The sequence below is a fragment of the Zalophus californianus genome, chromosome 1, assembly GCF_009762305.2.
Source record: "Zalophus californianus isolate mZalCal1 chromosome 1, mZalCal1.pri.v2, whole genome shotgun sequence".
Classification (NCBI taxonomy): Eukaryota; Metazoa; Chordata; class Mammalia; order Carnivora; family Otariidae; genus Zalophus; species Zalophus californianus.
The window spans coordinates 215,199,185-215,217,531 of NC_045595.1; the positions used below are offsets into that span (position 1 = coordinate 215,199,185).

At 46.4% G+C, this 18,347-nt stretch overlaps 1 protein-coding gene across 9 annotated transcripts in view; it reads left to right on the forward strand.

Moving 5' to 3' along the window:
• The window catches only part of PCBP3 (poly(rC) binding protein 3), a 267,959-nt gene that overhangs the window by 209,400 nt on the left and 40,212 nt on the right, over positions 1-18,347 (forward strand). For 6 of the 9 annotated variants that reach the window (XM_027587870.2, XM_027587873.2, XM_027587874.2 and 3 more), the window contains exons 1-2: positions 555-690; positions 788-961. The exons of the other annotated variants lie outside the window; for them this stretch is intronic. In XM_027587870.2, the coding sequence (XP_027443671.2) occupies positions 952-961 (10 nt within the window). In that variant the 5' untranslated portion in view covers positions 555-690; positions 788-951. Of the gene's footprint in view, positions 1-554; positions 691-787; positions 962-18,347 lie in introns of those variants that run through there. 9 annotated transcript variants of the gene reach the window in all.

Here is an 18,347-nt window from a genome sequence, read left to right on the forward strand (position 1 = left end):
CCCAGGTGTGCAGAGACCGTGGCTGAGCGGGAAGGAGGCCGGGGCCATGTGTCCTGCCAGGGGGCCTGTAGGGGCCGGGTCAGCTCTGTCAGCCAGCTCAGAACCTCCCCTCCATCAGATGTCAGGCTCTGCTGTAGCAGAGTCCCTGCTTAACAAAGCTCGTGTGACACAAACCCGAGACTCTGGGCAGCCCGCTCCGCTTGCTCCGTCAGGTTCACCTCTGCAGTGTCTGTGCACGGATTATAAATCTGCCCTTGAGTGTTGACAAGTGGGAAAGGTCAGAGGTTGCCCGTGTGCGCATCTTTCTCTGACACACCCTGAAATAATAAATAGTCAAAGCCACAGGCTGCTGCAGGTTTGCAGGATTAAGGGGCCATCAGGGATTGAAGTCAGGGGATTAGAGCTCATCAGGAGCATCAGCTGGGGGGAGGGGTGCCCATGGTCAGTGAGGTCAGTGACTCAGGAGGTTGTGACCTCACAGCCCCCCATTCCACTGCTGAAGCTGCCCCCAGCCCCTACACCAGGCCATGACCACTCAGGTGCCCAGGGGGCATTGCAGCTGTCCCCCCCTCCGCCGACCCCAGAGTGAGTCTGGCAGAGGGAGGGGCCCACCCCAGTGGTCAGGCCGTGCCTCAGGCTCCCTCCCGCATGACCCTCGGTCGGCTCCCACCACATGGGACACGCTTCCAGGTGCAGACCCCTCAGCACAGCGAGAAGCCCGTGGGGACACGCCCACCACTGGCGCCCCCTTGCCGTCTCCTGACCTGTCCCCCTCCTGCCCCTCCAGGTTCCTCCCAGGACACTCAGGGGGACTTCCGCCGTGGGCAGGCAGCTCACCCGGCAGGGGACGCGGGCTGGGGGCTCCAGTGGCCAGACCACCGTACGCTCCGCAGAGCATCACGCTTTGTCCACAGTTGCACCTCACACGCTCGTCCCGCGGCTTCGTCAGAGATGCTGTCAGGTCAGCGCTGCCAGGTTCAGGGTCCAGGTTATGGTGTCCATAGGCTTTTAATCTGGTTTTCTGTAGGTTTTAGTCATACTTTAAACTTGAATTTTTTGTCTTTTTTGTTGTTTATCTAATTTGCTTTTTCCCCGAAAAAGCACCTCCCCAGTGGGAAGGTTTTTCCTTCCTTTCCTTCCTTGCTTTTTCCTCGTGTTTAATGTTTAGTTCTGTGCCGTGGCCTCCTGCATCCTGCGGAGCTTGTCTGCTCTCAGCGCCTCATGTCCTCGCGCCGCCGTCTCCCGTTCTGGTTCATTCCTGTAGTGACATGTGTCGTCTCTATTTTAGTACAGTGTTGTCTTCCTCTTTCCCCCAATTTTCCTTCCCTTCATTTGGGAAGGGTCCTAATGGTTTTAGTTGCTTTCACTTATACTTTTTTTTGAAAATTATTTTATTTTTAGCAGATGTCACTTGTCACACTGTAATTATGTTATTATTAAAATATTAAGACGATGGGGCGCCTGGGTGGCTCAGTCAGTGAAGCGTCTGCCTTTGGCTCAGGTCATGATCTCAGGGTCCTGGGATCGAGCCCTGCATCAGGCTCCCTGCTCTGCGGGGAGTCTGCTTCTCCCTCTGCCTCTGCCCTCCCCCTGCTTGTGTACATGTTCCCTTTCTCTCTTTCTCTCTCTCATTAATATTTTTTTTAATCTTTAAAAAAAAAGACATTGAAAGAAATTACCTACTCAACTAATTTTAGCTTATTTTTCCACATAGTTGAGAGTAATCTATGATTTTGCCTGTGCTGTTGGAAGAACCCTCCAACAGCGCCAGTCCGTGTCCAGGAGGCCTGCCAGCACAGCTACGGGGGCCTCGGGGCTAGTGCAGGGGAGCGGGGCCCAGCTGCGCCCCACAGACTCACTGCCTGTTGCACAGCAGCTGCACAAGGACTGGCTGGGCCAGGGACAGCCGTCATCTGGCTGCACGATTCTGGGCCCTGAGGTGACGAGGCTGGTCCCCCAGGCCCTCCTGCTGCACACCTGTGACCGAGGGCAAGCCACTGGCTGCCTCTGGCCTCTGTGTCCCATCCACGTGCCGTAGGGTTGGTGATCTTGTTTGCAGTGCTGTCACATCTCTGTGCCCATGAGCTCTCATATCCTGGGGGCTGAGGTGACCCTAAGTCCTCTTAGGGAAGAGCAGCTGGCCCTCACGATAAGGGGAACCCTTCACTGTGCACCCCACAGAGACATCTACTGAGGAAGGGGGCTCTGGGTGGCCCTGGGCAGAGCGGGTGGCCAACACTGGGCTGGGCCGCCTGCACGCCCCTCCTGCACTCTGGGCCCCCTCAGGTAATAAGAACCTCCTCTCTGGGGGGCCTGAGGGCCAAGGGGGCTCTGAGCTCCTCTTCTGGGGTTTGCACCTGTGCCCTTATGGGTGCTTCCCCTGCCCTCACTGCCAGCTGGGCTGCCTCACCCCTGCATCCCAGGGCAGGGCTCCAGAGTGAGCGAGGGGTCCCTGACCCTAACCAGGCTCAGAAGGATGAGGGGCGCCACCACCCCAACGGACCCTCTGGGGCCGCATGGTGACCGTTCCCCACACTGGGCTTCTGTGGGAGACAGTGATGTGCAGGACCGGCTCCTCCTGTCCTCAGAGCCTCAGACCTGACAGAAGAGGATGGTCCTTGGCGCACCCTTTCTTTTGTTGTATTTATCTAAAATTCTTCCCAGGTTCTCACAGTTTTCTAGGTATAAGTTACCACTTTGTTATAATAAAAACTGGAATTAGGAGCTCTGTGCTCTGCCTCCTCCCCAGTAAAAAATGGTCATGAGGACACAGACTTGAATTTTGGGGGGATAAATGCTCTTTACCGGAGGTGTTTCTCCTGCCCCTACTTCTGCTTGTCATGGCAGCTGTGGGGCTCTGTTGCTGGCCTTTCCAGCACCTGTGGACAAGTAGCACGTGCAGAGCGGGGCGCCCTTGGGCTCTGTTTCCCACTCCCCAGCTGTGAGCTGCGGGCTCCTCCCTTGACCCCCACCCCGCACCCCCTCCCCGGCCTAGAGATGCGCCTTCCCTGCAGGGCTGGCGGGAGGGCTGTACCTGCACCCGGGAGACACGGGGTCAGCGTTAGGTATTGTTACTGTTTGTGTGGTTATGGAGCTCCTCCTTGTTTTATGTTGTGAACGGAATTGCTGCTTAAGTTACGTACATTCCAAGAATAAACCTCATTCAGGTATTGTGTATTATTAGTCTTATGTTGCTGATCCTATTTGTTAATATTTGATCAGAATATTAGAATTTCTAGCTGATCAAAGGCACGTGACGCCCCTCCCGGGTGGGACCAGCTTCCACACTGAGTGTGCCCGTGTAAATTGTGGGGGGCAGTGGCTCAGCCCCCAGCGGCCTCACGCTCACCAGCTCTGGGAAGTAGGGTCTGGGTTGTGTTGGAGTTTGTGGCGGCCGGTGTCGCACTGTGACTGCAGTCTGTGCTTTGCTCACCGCTGATGACACCCACTGCCGTCGGGCACAGTTGCTGCCGTTTGGGCTGCACCTACATTTCCGGGAGCAGCGTGGAAGTGTTTTCCGGATGGGAGCCCTGAGCGAGTACATGAGCTGAAGAGATCTTCTGCCCCGTTGTGGACCACTCTCCTCTCTCCGGTCGGTTGACAAACCGTGATTCTGACATCCTTCAGCCCTTGTGTGCTACCCACGGAAGCTCTCCGTGCCTCGTAAGCCTCTGTCCTTCTGTCCGCTCCTAGTGTCCTGTGTAGTCTTCTCCTTGAGGGCCCCTGCTCCCGGAGTTTATTTGGGGGTGAGGCTCCGGTCTCATTTTCCCCTTGCAGTGCTGTCCACCGGGCATGTGGGTTGGGAGCCCCGTGCTCTGCTCCCCGCGTGTCCGTGCGACCAGACTCTTGTGTTCTGGCAGCCTGCTTGTCTCCTGTTACCCCCAGTACACGGGCTAAAGTACTTTCTCATAAATAAGACTTTTCCGTTCATCCTTTTTCTTAGGGACTAAGTCTTGGCTGCTCTTGGCCTGATGAATTTTTCACAGACGTTTTGAAACCAGCTTGTCTATAAAATTGAATCTGCAGATCAATTTGGGGAGAATTAACATCTTAATTATTAAGTGAGTTTATTATATCTTCTTTAATTTCTGTTTAGTCTATTAGGTCTTTAATTTCTGTTAATAATATTTTATAGATTTCTACAAAAAGGTTTCACACACCTTTTGTTAGATTTATCCTAACTGATTTTTTTTATGTTCTTGTAAATGGTATCTTTTTTTGAAAATTCATATTCTAGCTTTTGCTGGTAGCCACCCCCTTAAACTCACCCATCCTTTCTTAAAGTTATTTGTTGTGTGCCCATTCACGGTGTGGTGGCTCCTCCTTGCTGGCCTCTCGCTGTATCACTGGGCACGCTCTAGAGGGGGCCTACTTACCAGGGGCCCTGAAATTCAGGATATGCAGACCCACCGTGGAGGTAACGACAGGCAGGTGTGCTGTGCGGGTGCAGGTCATGAAGCAAGTTACTAACCCCAGCGCCTGGATCATCCCGACTCAGTGTCTTCTGTCCCCAGCTGGTATGGGGCATGTCCACCCCTGTGCTGTGCCACATGCCTGGCTCCTTGCTGTGTCCCAGGTGGGACGCCACATCACTACAGATACCTCCGTAATCAGGTCAGGTCCCGGCATCATGTTGCCATCCTTGTAAGTGGAGGACGGAGTCAGTAAGCACAGCTCTGTCCCTCTGCTGTCCAGCGGCTGAGTCACAGGACATCAGGAAAGCGGGGCGTTCCTTGACTGGCACCTACAGAGTGCTGAGTCCACAGGCCCCTCGGCTAGGTGGGCCGCATGTGTTTCTGCCATTCTCCTGGCTTCTCTGGGCCCAATTCGCCCAGGCCTGCTTCTCCCTGTGGTCTCAGACGTCTGCCAGCAACAGGCTGGGTGATGTCCCTGACCAGGGCCAGGGCAGGAAGGAGGGACGTCCCCTGCTGTCCTACTGCAGCAGAAGCACAGGACCATCCCCAAGCCTCTCCCCACTTCACATCTCCTGGACCCTGAGGCTGTAAGAAGCTGTCCCTTCCTTCCTTCCAGAGGAGGAACTTTCTTACCTCTAACCTATCTAGAACGTATATTCTGGAGGGTGAGGTAGGGATTGAATGTTGAGTTTCAACCTTTTAGATTGCTGGCTGTCCCAGCCTATAGTCCAATTTCTTCTCCAAGCTGAGAGCTACTCAAGGACTGTGCTTCCCCGTCCTGCACCCTGTGCCCGGCACCTGGTGAGAACGGAGTGTCGGATCGCGTGTTGCTGACGTGTAGGCTTCCCACTGTGGCCAGAGGGTCTGTGGGAAGATAGACTGAGCACGGGCGCTGGACACACAGAAGCCAGGGCTCTGTTACCCATGGCCTCAGGGAGGGTCAGGTTCACACATAGCTTGTCACTGCAGGGAGGGTGGGGGTGTCAGACGCAGGACCAGACACAGGTCTCAGGAGTCCTGCCCTGTCTCCACAGCAGAGATGTTTTAAATCTTGAATTACATATTTGAAATAACTAGAGCATTTGTAAGAGATACACTCGGCTATACCCTGGACCCAAAGGGAGGCCTGAGAAATCTTGGCATCCCTGGATGAAGCCCACACATTGCTAGAAAGAGAAAAGCTCTGCAGCATTCTAGACATGAGGCCAACATGCGGTGGCCTCTAGAGCAAGAAGGGAAGGTGAGCAGGCTCCCCAGCCCCATCACATTTGTCTGTCTGGACACCTGAGTGAGGAGCCTGCAGGCCATGTAGAATGCTCACTGATGTCAGGGTTGCATAAGCGCTGAAAATCTTCCGGATGCCGAATGCTAACTGACTGGCAAGAGCATTACATTACTGAAGCCTCCCCTCCCCTTCATGGCCTCAAGGACATAATCTGGGTGAGTCTCTCAAGGAGCATAAAGCAGCTAATAGGCTCTGTCGGTTTCTGCTGTCCTGGCCTCCTGCAGCCTAACGGGGCACTGAGCTGTTAAACACGATAAATCAAGTCTGTGGTTGTCCCTTGAGGTTCCTTCCATGGTCACCTCCCCCCAGACAGCGGAGGCCCTGGGTGAGCCCTGGACTGAGTACCACTAATGGGGCCACAGCAGGGCTGTCGGCCCAGCCTGGCTCTCCCTGCAGCTGTATGGGCTCAGCTGGAGGTTTGCTGGCGGAAAACTTCTCCCTTCTCTGAGGGTGAGAGACCTCGTGTCGGGAGAGAGCAGGGGAGTATGCTTAAGTGAGTGTGATTGCTGTTGTGAATTCCACAGAGAGCTGTGAAACTTCTTCCACTTTAATATGCAAATCTATTTACTCTTCCCTTGAAGAAACAAGCCTTACAATGGGACGTTACATGCCACTTTCAAACATGACACTCTTTCCTTCATGTCAGACACCATCTGTGGGTTTTGTATTTGACCGGCATGAAAATGTCTAGTGGTCAGGAGCACGGGCTCTAGAACTAGCTTGTCGTTCACTGTCGTGCGCCTGCTTTTCTCGTAAAACAGGTGGAAGCGGCCCCTCCAGCAGGAGGACAGGGTGGGTCTACAGAGTAAAAGCACCAGCATGTGGGCACTGTCACTGATCCTGCTGCTGTACCGCCGTGCGTCTCGTTAGGACAATATTTTTTTTTTAAGATTTTATTAATTTGAGAGAGAGAATGTGTGTGAGTGAGCATGAGTGAGGGGGAGGGGCAAAGGCAGAGGGAGAAGCAGGCTTCCCGCGGAACAGGGAGCCCGATGCGGGGCTCCATCCCAGGACCCCGGGATCATGACCTGAGCCGAAGGCAGATGCCTAACAACTGAGCCACCCAGGCATCCCTGACAATATTTATTTTACTAGAATTCTGTTGATTTGAGTATTCTTTTAAGAAAGAATGAAAATTTGATTTATCAGAATTTCTCTAGGTAATATTGATTATAAACAGATTTTGCCAGTTTAATCAATATGAGAGATTGAATGAAGTTTTGGTTCTGATCAAAATAGAGTAAGCTAGGGGCGCCTGGGTGGCTCGCCTGGGTCAATTAAGTGTCCAACTCTTGGTTTCAGCTCAGGTCATGATCTTGGGGTCGTGAGACTGAGCCCCGCGATTGGCTCCATGCTCCCTGCTCAGTGCAGAGTCTGCTTGTCCCTTGAGGGGGGACTGCATTGTCCCTCTGCCTGTCCCCCAACTTGTGCACGTTCTTTCTCTTTCAGATAAATATTTCTCTTTTTTTAAATGTAATAAGCTATACCTACCAACTAACATTATAGTTAATGGTGAGAGACTAATGCTTCCCCCTAAAATCATTAGCAAAACAAGGGTGTCTGCTCTCACCACTCTGTTGAGCATCATGCTCCCAGTTTTAGCCAGCTCAGTATGGCAGGAAACAGAAATGAAAGGCAGACAGATTTGGAAGGAAGAAATAAACCTATTTTCTATTTGCAGATGACATGATTACCTGCATTAAGTCTACAAGAAACTCCTGGAACCACTAAAGCAGGTTGACCTGTTTAGGAATGCAAGGTTAGCATACAAAAGTCAGTACTGTTCTGCAGACGATCAATGAGCAATCAGAAACTGAATTCAAAACCCAATACCATTTACAAGAACTCTAAAAAGTTAGATACTTGCTCTGGGTCTAACAAAATATGCACAGGATTCCGTATACTGAAAACTACAAAATGCCAATGAGAGAAATCAAAGACATCGTGTTCACACGCTGGGACACTCAACATCACAAAGATGTTGATGTCTCCCAGACAGGTCTATAGGTTTAATGCTATTCCTGTCCAAGTCCCAGTGGGAGTGTTTATAGATATAAACAAGTTGATTTTAGGATTGTTCATGAAAATACAAAGGAACTAGGTAATCTAAGACAGTTTTGAAAAAGAATAAAGTTGGAGTAATTTTAGGACAGGGTAATGCTATAGTAATCAAGATGTGGAGGTGGTGGGTAGATAGGCACATACATAAATGAAACACACCAGGGGCCAGGGTACACCCACATGGGTATGGACAATGGTAATAAAGCAATTTAATACAGAAAGGGTAGTCTTTTCAAGAAATGGCATTGAAACTTTTGCATATCTATAGACAAACAATAAAACAAACCCCAAACAAACAAAACAAAAAAACCCTTGACTTAAACATCATAGCTTATACAATAGTTAACTCAAATTGGATCAAATATCTGAATGTAAAACATAAAACTACTCTTTAGGAGAAAATATAGGAGAAAGAGGCACATCCATAAAAGATAAAATTGAACAATTGACCTTTGTCACAATAAAAAACCATTTGCTCTGTGAACGACCCTGTCAGGATGTGAGAAGATACATCGGGAGCTCAGGAAATCTTTGTAAATCACATTCCAACAAAGGGTGTGAATCCACAATATACGGAGAGTGCTTCAGACTCCAGGCAAGAAGGTAAGCTCTCCGGATGGAAAATGGACAGAAGACCTACACGGGCACATTTCCAAATAGGGTGAGTGGTTGGGAAATGAGGACGTGAAGCTATAAGAGAAAGCAGATTAAACCTCAATGAGGTATCGCTGCCGCCTGTCAAAATGGCTCAAGTAAAAAACGCCCCCGGCCCCAGGTTCAGGCGAGAACACAGAGCGGCTGGACTGTCTGCTGGCCACCGGGGGAAGCGGTGCGGCCACTCTGGCCAACAGCGTGTCCGTTTCTTACCCGCATCAACAGGCACTTGACGTGCAATCCAGCAATCCCGCTTCTGGACAGTCACACAAACACGTGCACACTGTTGTCCCGGCTGCTTTGTTTGTAATCAACAAAACCCAGAAGCAACGCATACGTCCTTTGTGAGGGGCCAGGGTGCGCAAACCGGGGTGCAGCCACACAGTGGTTGCTGTGCAGCAGGAAGGGAGCCTGCGCTGCTGTGCCGAACTCCGCGACCTCGAGAGCATCCACATGCTGAGCAGAAAAAAGCTCATCGCCAAAGATTGCATGTGTTTGATTTGATTCATATACAGCTCTTGGAATGACAAAATGGTAGTGGTTGCCTGGGGTTGGGGAGAGCATCAGGACTCTCTATGGTGCTCCTGCTTTGTAAGTGGTTAGAGAAACCTAACGTGGGATAAGGCTTCACAGACCTACACACACGCACACGGGGGCAGATCATTCATAGCATCTTACCAATGGCAGTGACTTGTGGTAGCACACTGCAGTTATGTTAAATGGAAGTGAGTGAGGGACACACAGAAACTCTGTGTTATTTTTGCAACCAGTCATGGATCTAAAACTATTTCAGAATTGCATACACACCTATACACATTAGATTGACAATTATTCAGTCTGCAAATATAAAAGAAAATTGTGTAAACTGACCAATTGAAAGTGAGAGATTATCAGAATGTATTAAAAAAGATCAGTCAATGTGCAGTCAGTAAGACAGCCACATGAAATACAACGTTGGTAGGTTAAAAGTTAAAGGACAGAAGACGTGTCACATGAACACTAATCAGAAGACAGCTGGAGAGGCTACATTAGTATCAGATGAAGTGGGATCAGGATAAGGAAAATCACCAGGGGTAAGGAAGGACATCACGTCAGTATAAAATGACCAGTTCACCAAGAAGACCTCTCAGTCCCAGATGTATGTGTATTGAATAACAGGGCCTCCCGTACTCTAAACAAAAACTGATGGAATGGAAAGGTGGAGAGGAGAAAGCCAGAGTTATAGTTGGAGATCCCAAGTCCATCCTGTCAGTAACGGCGGGACAGGCAGACGGAATATCGGCACGGGCAGAGAACCAGGGACCGGCACGGCCCACCAACTAGATCTCAGCCACCCAGACAGGATACCTCACCCAACAACGGGAGTACACATATCTCCATGTGCACACAGGACATTCACAAGGTGGACCATGTTCTGTGTAAAAAAATGAAAGACTAACAAATTTAAAACAACCGAAATCATTTATTTTCTGAGCAGAGTGGAAATAAACTAGAAATCAGTAACCAGAGGTAACTAGAATTTTTCCAAATACTTAAAAATCAAGACACACACTTCTAAATAATGTGCTGGTAAAAGAGGAAGTATCAAAGGCAATTGCAGAATATCTTGAACTGAGAGCAATATTTGCTTATATCAGAACTTGTTGGATACAAGTAAATCAGCACCTCTAGAGAAATCTGTAGCCTGAAATGCCAACATGAGAAAAGATCTCCAGACAACAATCTGAGGTCCTGCTTTCAGAAACTAGAAGAAAAGAACAAGAACAAGCAGAAGAGAAGAAACAATCAAGAGACCAGAAACTAATGGAATTGGCATCCCCACACCCCTGCATAGGCCGGCCGCCAGCAGATCCTCAGTGACCACATGAATGAGTGAAAAGGTGAGGGCCTAGGAGGAATGGAAAGCAAATCTTGGATGTTTCATGAGTGTCCAAGTTTAGAAATCACTAAATTCTGATTTCAGAATGTCCTGTGAGGCCACGGAGACGGACCTGGGCTTGGTGCTCAGTATACCTGAGCAAAGATCACCCGATCTTTGAATAGCTGCTGAATTTGCTCTGGCCTCTTGTAGGCCCAGGATGGTGCTGGGAACTGCGGGTTCAGTATTGAATGAAGAAGGTAAATGGGCCCTCTGCCCACAGGGTGACAGGGCCAGGCCGGTGGGGGAAGACAGCCCAGGAGAGACTGGGTGCAGGTAGAGGCCTGGCTGGGAGCGCCCTCAGCAGGAGGCCCAGGGCATAGCAGGAGGCCCAGGCAGCGTGCATGGACTTGTCCTGTCCTGGGAAAGCAAGTGGTAGGGCCGGGGCGTCTGGTGCCAGAGGCCGTGGGGCAGGGTTCTGGGAGGGAGGGGGCCTGGCTGGAATTACATAATGGGAAGATGCCCACGAGTTTCAGCAAGGGGATGATGGCCTGATTTGAGGTTCTGGAAGGTCACTGGTGATGTGCGGCAAGACATACCCCCCACATATCCCAGTGAAAGCGCCCTGGCCGGGCGGCCAGTCGATGACCACAGAGTATGACTGTCAGGAGGCTGTGTCCTCTGCACACTGTGTCCAGGACCAGTGGGTACACACACTCTTCTACCTGCCCTGGAGGGAATCAGTGCAGAGTCTGTATGCCTCCCAGGGGCACATGGGACGGACCCTGCATGGGTGGGCCTTGGGCTCCACCCTTATGGGAAGGGCTGGGAATCCTTTTTCCTTTTGTTTGTGATGTTTGGAGGCATAGTTGCATCCTCACCACAGACTGGGGCAAAGAAATACAGGCTGTGTGCAGTTCTCAGAGTCGTGGGTACATTCCGTGTGCCCCTAAACATGCCATCCACGCCCAGGGTCCTTGATATATACAGAGTGGTGATGGCACAGGGCATCCTCTGGCCCCATCTCCCAGGACAGCCAAGGCCAAGCTGTACTAGAGGTTCTCAAGGGACGTGTCTGTCATACCTCCTGCTTTCCCAGGACCACACAGGCTGGTGAAGTGGGCACAGGGAAAGACCCACATGTGTGCAGGTGTGTGAGCAGGTGTGTACAAGTAGATGGGTACATGTGTGTAGGTGAGAGTGAAGGAGTAGGTGAGCGTGCATCAGTGAGTGGGTGGGTGTGTGGGTGAACAGAGTATGGGTGGGTGGGTGGTTATATGGGTGAATGTGAGTGGGTGGGTGGGTGGTGTGAATATAAGAGGGTGTGTAGATGAGTGTGTAAGTGTAAGGATGTGGGGATGAGGGAGTGTAGGTGTGCGTGGGTGTGCAGGTGAGTAGGTGGATGTGTAGGGGGTGTGACTGTGTGGATGGATGTGTGAGTGAGTGGGTGTATGGGTGGGTGTGAATGAGTGTGGGAGTGTGGGAGTGAGTGTGAGAGTGGGTGTGCAGGTGAGGGTGTTGAGTGTGAGAATGGGTGTGCAGGTGAGGGTATGAGTGGGTGAGAGTGGGTGTGCAGGTGAGGGTGTTGAGTGTGAGAATGAGTGTGTAGGTGAGAGTGTGAGTGAGTGGGTGAGAGTGGGTGTGCAGGTGAGGGTGTTGAGTGTGAGAATGAGTGTGTAGGTGAGAGTGTGAGTGGGTGGGTGAGTATAATAATGAGTGCTGGTGAGGGTGTGAGTGAGTGTGAGAGTGGGTGAGTGGGTGGGCGGTGAAGGAATGAAGTGGGTGTTCTGACTTAGCATCGAAGCCAGGGACTTGGTCGAAACGCTTTCCCTCAAAAGGAGCTCGTGACTTTTTGCTATCTGGCTTTTATTTTTTTTATAACTTCAGTCTCATCACAGTGTCAGGATAGTTCTTTTGTTGGAATTATCTGAGGAAATATTTGTCTCCCTTTCTCTTTCATGAATTAATAGTTGCCTGGTACAATCTCAGGTCAAAGCAGCTGCTTTTATTATTTTTATCATTAAATTGTGTATTTGTGGTAACTGTTGATTCACATGCAGTTGTAAGAGGAGTAGCACAGAGGGATTCCATGCACCCTTTACTCAGTTTCCCCCAACACCAGGATGTAGGCGCTGATGCAGAACCTCGTACCCGCACGCGGATCCGCATGCTGTCCTCCCAGAGCCACAGGCGTTGACCTCCTGTTCCTACCCCCTCCTTCACCCTGGAGACCAACAATCTGTTCTCCACTCCTGTAATTCTGTCCTTTCAAGACTGTTACATAATGGAATCACAGTGGGTAATCTTTGGGGATTGACTGACTTCACTCAGCCTGGTTCCCTGGAGCTTCATCCAGGTTGTTGAGTGCATCAGTAATCTGTTCTGCTTTATAACCGAGGACTTCTTTCCCGGTCGCTGCTGCGCACGTCCCATGTCCCGTGACTATTTAACCAATCGCTGGTTGAAGGTGCTTCCAGTCTGGGGCAGTTAAGATAAATAAAGCTGCTGTGAAAATCACGTACAGGTTTTTGTGAGGACATAAATTTTCATTTCTCCGGAATGAATGCACATCTTTAGTGTTTAAGAAACCACGAGGGTGGTTTCTGGGGCGGCTGCACCTGTTACGTTCCCGCCAGCCGTGTGAGTGACCCGCTTGTCTGCATCCTCGCCAGCGTTTGGGGCGGCCACTCTTTCATTGTAGCCATTCTCACAGGTGTGTGGTGGTATCCCGTGTGGTTTCAAGGCGCATCTCCCTAAGGGCTGATGACATCAAACACCTTCTCACGTGCTCATTTGCCATCTACAGATATATCTTCTTTGGTGAAATAACCATATTTTTTGCCCATTTTCTCATTGGATAGTTTTTTACTGTTGAGTGTGATCACTCTTTTTTTTTTTTTAAGATTTTATTTATTTATTTGACAGAGAGAGACACAGCGAGAGAGGGAACACAAGCAGGGGGAGTGGGCGAGGGAGAAGCAGGCTTCCCGCTGAGCAGGGAGCCCGATGCAGGGCTCAATCCCAGGACCCCGGGATCATGACCTGAGCCGAAGGCAGACGCCCAATGAATGAGCCACCCAGGTGCCCCGAGTGTGATCATTCTTTATGTATCTTAGAAGTTAGCTCTTTTTTTTTTTTATTTTACTCACATGTAGAATTTTTTTTAATTTTTTTATTGTTATGTTAATCACCATACATTACATCATTAGTTCTTGATGTAGTGTTCCATGATTCATTGTTTGTGCATAACACCCAGTGCTCCACGCAGAACGTGCCCTCTTTAATACCCATCACCAGGCTAACCCATCCCCCACCCTCCTCCTCTCTAGAACCCTCAGTTTGTTTTTCAGAGTCCATCGTCTCTCATGGTTCGTCTTGGAAGTTAGCTCTTTGTCAGAAATGTGGTTTGCAAATATTTTCTCCCAGTCTATGGCTTATCTTTTCATCCTCAAAACATGTTTTGTTTTGTTTTGTTTTGCAAAGGTTTTTACTCCTAAAACATCTGATTTGTCAGTTTTTCCTTTTGAACAACATGCTTTTTGTGTCCAAGAATTCTGCCTTGCCCTAGATCTTTAGAATTTATTTCTTTTTTTCCCAGGAGTTTTATAGCTTTACATTTTACATGTAAGTCTATAATCCATTTTGGGTTAATTTTTATAAGATACGAAGTTTAGGTCAAAGGTTATTTTTTTGCCCACGGACATCCAATTGCCCTAGCACCATTTGTTGAAAAAGCCATCTTTCCTGCACTGAACTGTGCTTACATCTTTGTCAAAAATCAATTGGGCATATTTGTGTGGGTCTGTTTCTGGGTTCTCTGTTCTGTTCCGTTGATCTGTGTGTCTCTCCCTCTGATAATACCACACAGTCCTGATTACAGTAGCTGTGTAGTAAATCTTAAAATTGGGGAGACTGATTCCATCCACTTTATTTTTCTTTTGTCAAAATCGTTTTAGCTTTTCTAGTTCCTTTGCTTTTTCATATAAATTTTGTAATAATCTTACCTATATCCATGAAATTATTGCTGGATTTTGACAGGAATTATGTTAAAACTGTATATCAACTTGGAGAGAATTGACATCTTTACTGTGATAAATCACAGTTCATGAACATGGTATATCTCCCCATTTATTTAGATCTTTGATTTCTTTCATCAGCACTTTGTGGTTTTCATCATGTAAGTCCTGCACATGTTTTGGTAAGTTTATACCTAAGTATTTCATATTATCTGCAAATAGGGACAGTTTTGTTTCTTCCCTTTTCATCAGTGTGCCTTTTATTTCCTTTTCCTGCCTTGCCATACTGGCTAGGGCTCCAACAATATGTTGAATCACAGTGGTGAGAGGAGATGTCCTTGTCTTGTTCCTTGTCTTCAGAGGGAAAAGGGTTCAACCCCAATTGTGATGTTAGATGTGGGGGTTTGTAAACCTCTTTATCAAGCTGAGGAAGTTCCCTTCTATTCCTATTTTTACGCTGAGAGTTTTTATCATAAATGGGTGTTGACTTTTGTCACATGCTTTTCTGCATGCATTGCTATGATCATGCAATATTCTTCTTTAGTCTATTACATTAATTGATTTTCAAATAGTAAACCATCCTTGCATCACTAGAAGAATAGCTTGTAATCCTTGTATTTTGCTGAATTGTATTTGCTAATGTTTTTAAAGGATTTTTGCAACTATATTCTTCAGGGCAGGATTTTTTTTTTCTTTTGTAGACCTTGATTTTTGTTTTAGGGTAATACTGGCTTCATAAAATGAATTGCAAAGTGTTTCTTTTTTTCTTCTACTTTCTGAAGGAGATTATGTAGAATTGGTGTTAATTCTTCATAAAACTGTTGGTAGAATTCTCCACTGAAACCATCTGGGTCTGGAGATTTTTTTTTTTTTGGAGTTTTAAAATTATGAATTTAATTTCCATAATACTAATGTAGGACTATTCAAATTATCTATTTCATATTGAATGAGTTGGGGTAGTTTGGGTCAGTTTGTCTAAGTCGGTTTATTTGTGTAGCGTTGTTCTTAGTATCCCTCATCCCTTTGATGTCTGCAAGGCTCTCATGATAGCTGCCATCTCATTCCTTGCATTTATATTTTATTTTTATTTCCTTCCTTCTGTTTGCTTTATTTACTTTGTTCCTTTTTTTCTAAGATCTTAAAATTAAAGCTTAGATTATTGATTTGAGACTTCCTCTTTTCTAATATATGTATTTTGTGCTACAAACTTTCCTGTAAGCACTGCTTCACAATTTTTGGTATGTTGTATTTTTATTTTTTTTTAAAGATTTATTTACTCATTTATTTGACAGAGAGAGACACAGTGAGAGAGGGAACACAAGCAGACTCCTCGCTGAGCAGGGAGCCCGATGCAGGGCTCGATCCCAGGACCCCGGGATCATGACCTGAGCCGAAGGCAGACACTTAATGACTGAGCCACCCAGGCGCCCCTGTTGTGTTTTTATTTTCATTCAGGTCAATATATATTTTTTATTTCCTCTTTTTCCCAAGGATTGTTTGGATGTGTGTTGTTTTAGTTTCCAAGTACTTGGAGATTTTCCTGTTATCTTCTATTACTAATTTCTAGTTTGATTCCACTGTGATCAGAGAACACACTATATAATTTTGATTCTTTTAAACTTGTTGAAGTTTGTTTGATGGTGAGGAGATGGGTGTTAGTATATATTCTGTGGGTGCTTGAAAAGAACGTGTATTCTTCTGTTGCCAGATGTAGCATTCTATAATTGTTGACTAGGCCCTATTGATTGATGGTGGTGGGAGTTCTTCTATATCCCTGCTGATTTTATGCCTGGTTCTTTCAGTTGTTGAGGCACAGTATTGAAATCTTCAGCCATAATTATGGATATGTGTATTTTTCCTTTTAGTTCTGTCAGTTTTTGTTTCACATATTTTACAGCTCTGGTGTTTGATTCATACACATTTGGGATTGCTATTGCTTCCTCATGGATTGATCTTTTTACCGTTATACAATGTTCCTATCTGTCTCTGATAATTTTCAATGCTTTGAAGTCTATTTTTTAATTGAAGTATAATTCATATACAATATCCTGTTGGATTCAGATGTACATAATAGCTTTTAATATTTAATTAGATTAATAGGTTAAATTTTTTTAGATTTAATATTTTTATATATTACAAAATTATCCCCATGATAAGTCTAGTTACCGTATGTCACCATGCTGTTATTACAATATTGCTGACCATATCCCCTATGCTATACTTTGCATCCCCATGACTTACTTATTTTATAACTGGAAGAAGGTACCTATTAATCCCCTTTACCTGTTTTGGTCCCCCCACCAACCCCTCCCCTCTATGGTAACCAACAGTTTGTTTCCTCTATCTATGAGTTTATTTTTGTATTGTTTTATTTGTTTTGTTTTTTAGATTCCACATACATGTGAAATCATACAATACTTGTTTTTCTCTGACTTATTTCACTTAGCATAATACTCTCAAGGTCCATCCATATTGTCACAAATGACAAGCTTTCATTCTTTTTTATTGCTGGGTAATAACCCATTGTGTATGTATACTGCATCTTTTTTGTCCATTTATCCATTGATGGACACTTAAGCTGCTTCACGTCTTGGTTATTGTAAATAATGCTGCAGTGAACCAGGGGTGCGTATATCTCTTTGAATTGGTGTTTTCACTTAATTTGGATAAATACCCAGAAGAGGAATTATTGGATCATATGATATTTCTATTTTTAACTTTTTGAGGACCCTCCATACTGTTTTCCAGAGTGGCTGCACCAGTTTGCATTCCCACCAACAGTGCATGAGGGTTCCCCTTTCTCCACATCCTCGCCAACACTTCTTATTATCTGATATTAATATAACCACTCCTGCTTTCTTTTGATTAATAGTTGCATGACACATCTTTTTTCCATGATTTTTTTCAATATACTTATATTGTCCTATTTGAAATGAGTTTCTTGTAGACAGCATATGGTTCAGTCATGTTTCTTAATCTACTCTGCCATTGTCTGTTTTTTAATTGGTGAATTTAGACTATTTCCATTTAGTATAATTATTGGGATGTTAGGGCTTAAATTTGCCATTTTATTTTTTGTTTTCTCATTTCCTGCCATCCTGTAGGTTACTGAATATTTTTTTAGAATTCCATTTTGGTTTATTGGTAGTGTTTTTGAGTATACCTCTCCGTGTAGCTTTTTACATGTTGATCCAAATATTATATTATATATACAATTTATGAATTCTATTGGTGTGGACATTTTACCAGTCTGAGAGAAGTGTAGAAACTTTAACTCCCTTTATGATTCCTTACCCTCCCCCATGTATAATATAATTTTTGTAAATATTTCCTCAACATACTGTTGGAATCACATCAGGTAGTACTGTAATTTTTGCTTCAACCATTAAACATAATTTAGAAAGCCCAAGAGGAGAATGAAAGCCTGTTGCATATGCTCATGTTTTTGCTCACTGTGTTCTTTCTTCCTTCCTCATGTTTTGAGGTTCCTTCTGTATCGTTTCATTTCCATTTAGAGAACCTTCTTTAAAACCATTCTTGTAGAGTGGGTCCATGGGCAACTAACTCTTAGTTTTCCTTCCCCTTACAATATCTCAATTTCTCCTTCATTTCTGAAGGATATTTTCACTGGATATATAATTCTGGGTTGACAGTTCTTTCCTTTTAACCACTTAAAGCTATTGTGCCACTTCCTCTGGCACCAAGGCTCCTAATGAAACCCACTGTCATCAAACTGTTTTTCTCTTATACAGTGTCATTTCTCTTACTGCTTTCGGTACTTTGTCTTCAGTTTTTAAACATGTGACTGTGTCTGTGTGGATTTCTTTGGGTTTATCTTGCTTGGGATTTGCTCAGTTTCTTGGATGTGTAGGTTTATACCTTTTGCCAAATTTGGGACATTTCCAGGCATTATTTCTTCAAGTACTTTTTCAACCCCTTTCTCTTCTTCCTCTGGGACTCTAAGAGGGTAAATGCTAGATCTTTTGTCACAGTCTCATAGGTCTGTGAGGCTCTGTTCTCTCTCTCTCTCTCTCTCTCTTTTTTTTTTAAGTCTATTT